This window comes from Salmo trutta, chromosome 18, assembly GCF_901001165.1.
Source record: "Salmo trutta chromosome 18, fSalTru1.1, whole genome shotgun sequence".
In the NCBI taxonomy this organism is placed as follows: domain Eukaryota; kingdom Metazoa; phylum Chordata; class Actinopteri; order Salmoniformes; family Salmonidae; genus Salmo; species Salmo trutta.
The window spans coordinates 9414016-9421941 of NC_042974.1; the positions used below are offsets into that span (position 1 = coordinate 9414016).

The 7926-nt window shown below is 42.0% G+C and overlaps 1 protein-coding gene across 1 annotated transcript in view; it reads right to left on the reverse strand.

The window, feature by feature from the left end:
• LOC115152812 (protein phosphatase 1 regulatory subunit 21) overlaps positions 1 to 7926 on the reverse strand; it is a 55751-nt gene that overhangs the window by 46498 nt on the left and 1327 nt on the right. The window contains exons 2-10 of the mRNA XM_029697646.1: positions 7749 to 7817; positions 4844 to 4990; positions 4452 to 4556; positions 4070 to 4234; positions 3910 to 3968; positions 2839 to 2933; positions 1004 to 1056; positions 707 to 856; positions 51 to 241 (exon numbers count right to left, since the gene is read on the reverse strand). Coding sequence (XP_029553506.1) covers positions 51 to 241; positions 707 to 856; positions 1004 to 1056; positions 2839 to 2933; positions 3910 to 3968; positions 4070 to 4234; positions 4452 to 4556; positions 4844 to 4990; positions 7749 to 7817 — 1034 coding nt within the window. The remainder of the gene's footprint in view (positions 1 to 50; positions 242 to 706; positions 857 to 1003; positions 1057 to 2838; positions 2934 to 3909; positions 3969 to 4069; positions 4235 to 4451; positions 4557 to 4843; positions 4991 to 7748; positions 7818 to 7926) is intronic.

Sequence of the window (7926 nt, forward strand, 5' to 3'; positions counted from 1 at the left end):
ACACACACACACACACACACACACACACACCTAATGTAATGAGTACTGACCTTTTGAGCTGGTATGGTAGAATCTTCTGCAGATAGTGGGTGTAGGATGTGAAATGATCAGCAAAGTCCTTCAGTTTCGCCACAGTCTCCAGTACTGTTACTGTGTCCTCTGTGATGCTCTGGTGTAGTTGCACTAGTCCTTCCTCCAGGGGGCGCACATAGGCTGCATTCTCATGTAGATACTGGGAGAACTGGGGAGAAGAGAAAATCTTACAATATGTGCTTTCGTCTGAAGTAGGTAAGTCATTATGGTTAAGAACATCTGCTAAAGGACTAAACATTTAACATGTAATATGTTTAAAGCAGCAAATCAGCAGTATAAACAAAGCTTTCTCCCCGCCCCTAATTGGGTAAAAAGTTGAGGGAGGGGCTAGAGAAATGTAACAACTCAAATTCATAGACAGAGCTACAGATGCAAGGACTGGTCATCCATGATATCAACGTTATAGTTTTAATCATGTTCTGAGGCTATGTAGTGTTTGTTTACATTTACTTTGTTTACAAACATTTGAGTAAACAAGCTTATACTCTGGGTTCCAATTGGGTACGACAGTTGAACTAAGCAAGAACCAATAGGTATATCCAAAAATGTATGTACTAACTGCTGTTGGAACCTTTAAAGGATGTCGGGGCGGAGACATTGTGTGTGTCCTCACCTTCTGGTTGAGTGGTGAGATGGGTTCGATAGAGGAATCCAGGGGGTAGATGTGCACCCTCTGCTCTGTGTAGGAGTGGAAGTTTAACAGAGCCGCCACTAGGTCCTGGACGAAGCCTAGGACCTGACCAGCCACGTCTCGGGCCTTCAACTGGAGGAGAGGACATAGAGAGAGATTACTACCAAAACTCTGGACCACATATTCACGCTGACAATGGAGTTTCGAGCACCAACTGTTCTATAAAATTCAAGGACAGAATTGAATAATACTGGATATTACTATAAAGCTTCCTCTCACCTGGTGTCTTCTGTTGTGTGGTGGAACATTGAGGCTGTTGTAGTCACTGAATTCTGGAGAAAAAGGGAGGGAAATTTAAAAGGAGAGATTTCAGGGTGACAAAAAAGTTGAAATTATTTACTTACTGACTTACAGCAGTTTAATGCGCCGAATGATGGCATGTCATAGCGCTGTAATTCATATAGCATTTTTATAAGGACTAAGTAAGCCATCTTCCATCTAACCAGGACACTGAGCAGAGAGGAGAACAGGGCTCTAGCGTTGGACTTGAACATAGCCTCTGTGTCATAGCATGACGCATTAGGCAGTGCTTCAGTGTGCCTCTTCCTACAGCATCAGTGAGATAGATGTTAAAGAGATTCTCCAGTACTTTTGTATACTTTTTAGTTCTGGAAGTAGCGCTCGAGCCAAAAATGGTCCCAGAAAATGGTGTACTTCGTCACATGAACAGATTTGCACCACGTCATTGCTCTCTCTCTGCTGTGTGTGCATCTTGCTAGCTGTCACTCAAAATGGCGAGGGGCTGAAGCTCATCGGCTAGAAATCGAATTGCTAGGGGGCTAGTCCACGTGGGGAAAATGTAGTGAAATTGACGCTGCACATCTTCCAGTTAACAGTCGCTTTCAAACTATGGATTTAATGGTTAACTGAGGTTATACAGTAATTCTGCTCAGATACTGAACAAAAATATAAACGCAACACGTAAAAGTGTTGGTCCCATGTTTCATGAGCTTAAATAAAACATTCCAGAAATTGTCCATACGCACAGAAAGCTTATTTCTCTCAAATTCTCTGTTTGAGAGCATTTCACCTTTGCCAAGATAATCCATCCACCTGACAGGTGTAGCATATCAAGAAGATGATTAAACAGCATGATGATTACACAGGTGCACCTTGTGCTGGGGACAACAGTGTAAAATGTGCAGTTTTGTCATATAAACACCAGATGTCTTGAGGAAGCGTGCAATTGGCATGCTGACAGCAGGAATGTCCACCAGAGCTGTTGCCAGAGAATTGAATGTTCAATTCTCTACCATAAGCCAGCTCCACGGTCGTTTTAGAGAATTTGGCACTACGTCCAACCGGCCTCACAACTGCAGAACACGTGTAACCACGCCAGCCCAAGACCTCCACATCTGGCTTCTTCACCAGCGGGATCATCTGAGACCATCCACCCAGACAGCTGATGAAACTGAGGAGTTTTTCTGTCTGTAATAAAACCCTTTTGTGGGGAAAAACCCATTCTAATTGGCTGTGCCATACTCCCCAGTGGGTAGGCCTGGCTCCCAAGTGGATGGGCTTATGCCCTACCAGGCCCACCCATGGCTGAGACCCCACCCAGTCATGTGAATGCCATAGATTAGGGCCTAATGAATTTATTTCAATGGACTGAGTTCCTTATGTGAACTCTAACTCAGTAAAACTGTTAAAATTGTTGCATGTTGCGTCTATATTTTTTGTTCAGTATAGATCACGCATGTATGAACTACACATTGACAAATCCAGCTCAAAGCGGGAGGTTTAAAAAAATACTTAGTCGCCAACGTTCCGTAGCATGTCTTTAAGTGTAATATGGCATTATTCAACAAGATATGTAATTCACTAACATTAGTAGTATATACATGTATATGTGCTCTCAAATAATTCACAATCACTGATGTTTCAACAAGGTTGTGTTCATTAGAGCACACACCGCAACAGAAAACAACAAATGAGCAGTTGTTATTGGACCCATCCAGGTAGTCCCTCACTGTTTCAGCCTGTTGTCTTCCGCTTGGTTCCTAATGAACATGATCAGGAGTCAGTGAAATGTTGCATAGTGACCTAGTACTCACTGGTGTCATTGAAGGGCACTTTCTCCTGGATGAGACAACTGCTCTGTTTCACCTGTCTGTTGAGCTCTGACTGACACTTCCTCAACTGCTGCTGACTAGAGAGAGAGGACAGCAACACAGTTAGACCCAACCAAATTACGAGAAAACAGAAAGATAATTACTTGACACATTGGAAAGAATTAACAAAAAAACAGAGCAAACTGGAATGCTATTTGGCCCTAAACAGAGAGTACACAGTGGCCGAACACCTGACCACTGTGACTGACCCAACCTTAAGGAAAGCTTTGAGTATGTACAGACTCAGTGAGCATAGTCTTGCTATTGAAAGGCCACCGTAGGCAGACCTGGCTCTCAAGAGAAGATGTGCACACTGCCCACAAATGTGCACACTGCCCACTATGTGCACACTGCCCACAAAATGAGGTGGAAACTGAGCTGCACTTCCTAACCTCCTGCCAAATGTATGACCATATTAGAGACACATATTTTCCTCAGATTACACAGATCCACAAAGAATTTGAAAACAATCCCAATTTTGATAAACTCCCATATCTGCTGGGTGAAATAACACAGTGTTCCATCACAGCAGCAAGATTTGTGACCTGTTGCCACAAGAAAAGGGCAATCAGTGAAGAACAAACAGCATTGTAAATACAACCCATATTTGTTTATTTATTTTCCCTTTTTTACTATTTGCACATCATTACAACACTGTATATATACATATGACATTTGTAACGTCTTTATTCTTTTGGAACTTCTGTGATTGTAATGTTTACTGTTAATTTTTATTGTTTCTTTAACTTTTGTATATTATCTACTTCACTTGCTCTGGCAATGTTAACATATGTTTCCATGCCAATAAAGCCCTTAAATTGACATTGAATTGAGAGAGAAGAGGATGGAGGGAGGGGAGGTGGAGAGGAGAGGAGAGGGAAGGAGAAATAGTCAACTACCGCTCAGTGACCATACTAAATGCGACCCCATTCACAACAACCCACATATGCATTATTCTAACCCTCATTATTGCTTCATTTTAAGTCCTCTACTATAGAAATATAAGGGTTTTACCATTCGTCTGTCTGAACTCTGCACTCATTAGTTTCCCTCTCCAGAGTCTGAGATTTCACCTGTAGGACACAGCAAATGGCATCATGATTTACAACATCAATAACAAATTCATGAGTTTAGCCCTTCTTATCCTCCTTCAATTATTCTCCCTCCATTTCACCTCTAGTCTGGCCTTGGCACTCTGCAGCCTCTCAATAGTGTCCATGTATTTGGAGGTGAGTCCGTCCACTGTGCCCTGGTGCTGTTCATGGTCTCTCTCCAGCTCCTCCAACCGGACCTTTAGCTGAGACTCCTGCTGCCTGTGCTGCTCATCAGCCTCATAGAACTTAGAACAGAAAATAACTTCATTGACCATCCAAGGATAAAATATTTATTTGGGCATTACCTTAGAAGAATCATAAAAACATAATCCATAGACATGAACAGAACAGCACACAAAATCAACTCGTCAAATACATCATGATGTACACATATTCAAACCAGTAGTCTCTTGGTTTACACTTGTCCATACAAGCATACACTCCCATGTCTCAGAGACAGACCTGGATGTGAAGCCTCTCGTTCTCCTGGATCTTCTTCTGCAGGTCTTCATCAAACACACTCTGGGTCTGCTGCAAGCCCTGCTGGGAGGGGGAGTCCCCTTTGTTCTGGTGGAGAGAAAGTGCCTTTGAGATTCACTACATTGCAGTCGAACTGATGAGAATCACTGATCGACAAATAAACTCTGCATCCCAAATGACATGTCTGATTGTGGGGTGTACCCTATTCCATGTCTAATATATGCCATTTTAGCAGGCGCCTTTATCCAAAGCAACTTACAGTCATGCGTGCAAACTTTTTACGTATGGATGATCCCGGGGATCAAACCCACTATCCTGCCGCTGCAAACACCATGTCTTAACAATGGAGCAAGAGGACCAGTGTCTGTCTCTACCTTGCTCTTCTTGCCCTTGGCTTCGCTGGCAGCCAGTTCCTCCTGCAGCAGCTCTACCCTCTTAGCCAACTGCTGGTTCCTGAAGGTGAGACTATCCATCTCCTGCTCCACCTTCCTCAGGCTCTGCTCTCGCTGCTTCACTTGCTCCTGTAGTATATAGGTGGAGAAGAAGACGCTCAGTGAGGGCTCAACACATACAATGACATTGACTGAACGCTAGGGCTGTTGCAGTGACCGTATTATCGCCACACTGACAATCATGTGTCATGACCGCAGTCATATTCCACGTGACCGTTGAGTCACAGTAATCTCCTCTATGCAATAGTAGTATCATGCATTAGTAGTACCCAACTTGCTAACTACCATCAGGTTGTTAATGACCTGGTACTCAGGGCTCTATCGTTCCTCTAACCACTGACACATTTTTTCCCCCACCTTTATTTAACCAGGTAGGTCAGTTGAGAACAAGTAAAATGGAAAATCTCATCAAACACATCATCAAAACAGTATTATGCTTTTAAAACACACCGTTAGGCTACATGTTAACTTCACTGTGATCAATTTGAAGAAAGAAGTTCCACAGATTGAGTGGAAAACATAGTGAAAGTTGTTTTTACCATCAAGGACCACTTTGGAAACAAGCATTTGAGTTAATACTTTCAATTGATATCCTCTGGGTCCACATTGTACATTTTGTTCTATATGTCTGTTACCCAAAATAAATTCCATGCTCGTTGTTTCAGAGCCAAACAACACAATGGACAGCAATTTTAAAGGTGATGATTCATTCAAAGCATTTAAGACGTTGCATTTAGAAAAGCCATAAGCATAGGCCTATATGAGAAGCCCAACATAAAACATTTAAAAATGTTACAATACAATGCCTTATAGCCTACCGCATATTACACACAGCAGAACATTTTTATTTATTTTTAGATTTAAGGTGTCTTTGGTACATGATTGGTCTAGCCCCTACTTAAATTAAACTTACTCTAGTAATCACCTTTGAGTGTGGACTCCATTATTATTCATACTGGATGGACTGGTTACCTTTTGAATAGCCTAGTAATAGGGCATTTTTATATTTTCATAATTAATAGGCTGAGACATTACCTTTGGACAGAATATCTCACCACTGTGTGTTTCCTTCTCCTTCATTCCTTTCTCAAGCATGCAGAGATAGGGGTTGTCAACAGTTTAATTAAATATGTTTCGTTGTGAAAACATGTTACTATCGATGATCCCAAACAGATTTCACTTGGTTTCCCAAATCAAGCATTGGGTAAATACAGGAACATGGTTGAAGAGCCCATGGCATACAGAGTTTGGGCGGAATATCACCTGTCGCACAGCGAGAGCCTGCATGCTCCTCAAACAGTGGTGGATGCGTAGAGTGAAATAAGTGTCCTTATCAGCCCAGACATTTCTATATGCAGTCCTGTGTGAAGTATCCTTAACAGCCCAGACATTTCTATATGCAGTCCTGTGTGAAGTATCCTTAACAGCCCAGACATTTCTATATGCAGTCCTGTGTGAAGTGTCCTTAACAGCCCAGACATTTCTATATGCAGTCCTGTGTGAAGTGTCCTTATCAGCCCAGACATTTCTATATGCAGTCCTGTGTGAAGTATCCTTAACAGCCCAGACATTTCTATATGCAGTCCTGTGTGAAGTGTCCTTAACAGCCCAGACATTTCTATATGCAGTCCTGTGTGAAGTGTCCTTATCAGCCCAGACATTTCTATATGCAGTCCTGTGTGAAGTATCCTTAACAGCCCAGACATTTCTATATGCAGTCCTGTGTGAAGTGTCCTTATCAGCCCAGACATTTCTATATGCAGTCCTGTGTGAAGTGTCCTTATCAGCCCAGACATTTCTATATGCAGTCCTGTGTGAAGTGTCCTTATCAGCCAAGACATTTCTATATGCAGTCCTGTGTGAAAGCAGAGTGTTGATGGTTGCCACTAAAAAGAGGATCCCAGCTGCTACTACATGTATTTCTCAGCTGCTCCCCTATAAAACCGAAGTAGCCTACCCATTCAATTCTGTGGAAACAGCGCTGTTGGAAATTCCTGCAGTCAGCATGCCAATTGCACGCTCATTCAAAACTAGAGTCACCCGTGTCATTGTGTTGTGTGATAACACTGCACATTTTAGAATGCGCTTTTATTGTGCCCAGCACAGATGCACCAATGTAATATTCATGTTGTTTAAAAAGCTTCTTGATATGCCACACCTGTCAGGTGGATGGATTATTTTGGCAAAGGAGAAATGCTCACTAACAGGGATATAAACAAATTTATGCACCAAATTTGCCTATGAAAAATTGGACCAACACTTTACATGTTGCGTTTATATTTTTGTTCAGTATATATTATTCTTACAATAAAATCCTATAATATAAAATAATGGCATGAGACTTTTTAACATATATTTTCTACAACATGAACAAGCCTACGACATGGCACATAGCCAGAGAACATACAGTAGGCCAACTCATTTGGTTCTTTGAAAATATATTTTCTTCCTATCATAATATTTCTTTAGACCTGACTAAAATAATGGATTTATATTAAATGGATTTATTATACTTTTTAAAATGTAGATGTTCAAAAAGGCGCATCAGCAGCTTGTATGATGGAGGTCTGGCAATGCTAATTTGCGTGAGACCGGCAGCCATTTGCATGACAATAACTGGCTGACAACATGAGTGCCACAGCCCTACTGAATGCATACAAGGCCTTTCAAGTCATCAAAATTCCCTGTTTTTTTGTTGTTATTCAAATCCTGGTTGGAGGGTCCCATTCCACCTTATTTCCCCCTCAGAAATCCTTCAACCAGGATTTCTGAGGGGAAAGGGAGAGATGAGCAAAACTATTCCAGTGGGCTCTGAATGGTTGTGTACCTTCAGAGAGGTGGAGCTAGCCTGCTCGTCTACCACGCCCTTCTTCAAGACTTGGTTCTGGGCCCGGAGCTATGGAGACATGAGTACAGACACAGATGTAGGTCTACTGCAACCCACAAATGTACAAAAGCTCTAAAGACCAACATGGCCAATTTGACAGCACAGGCCTTCAGCTTCT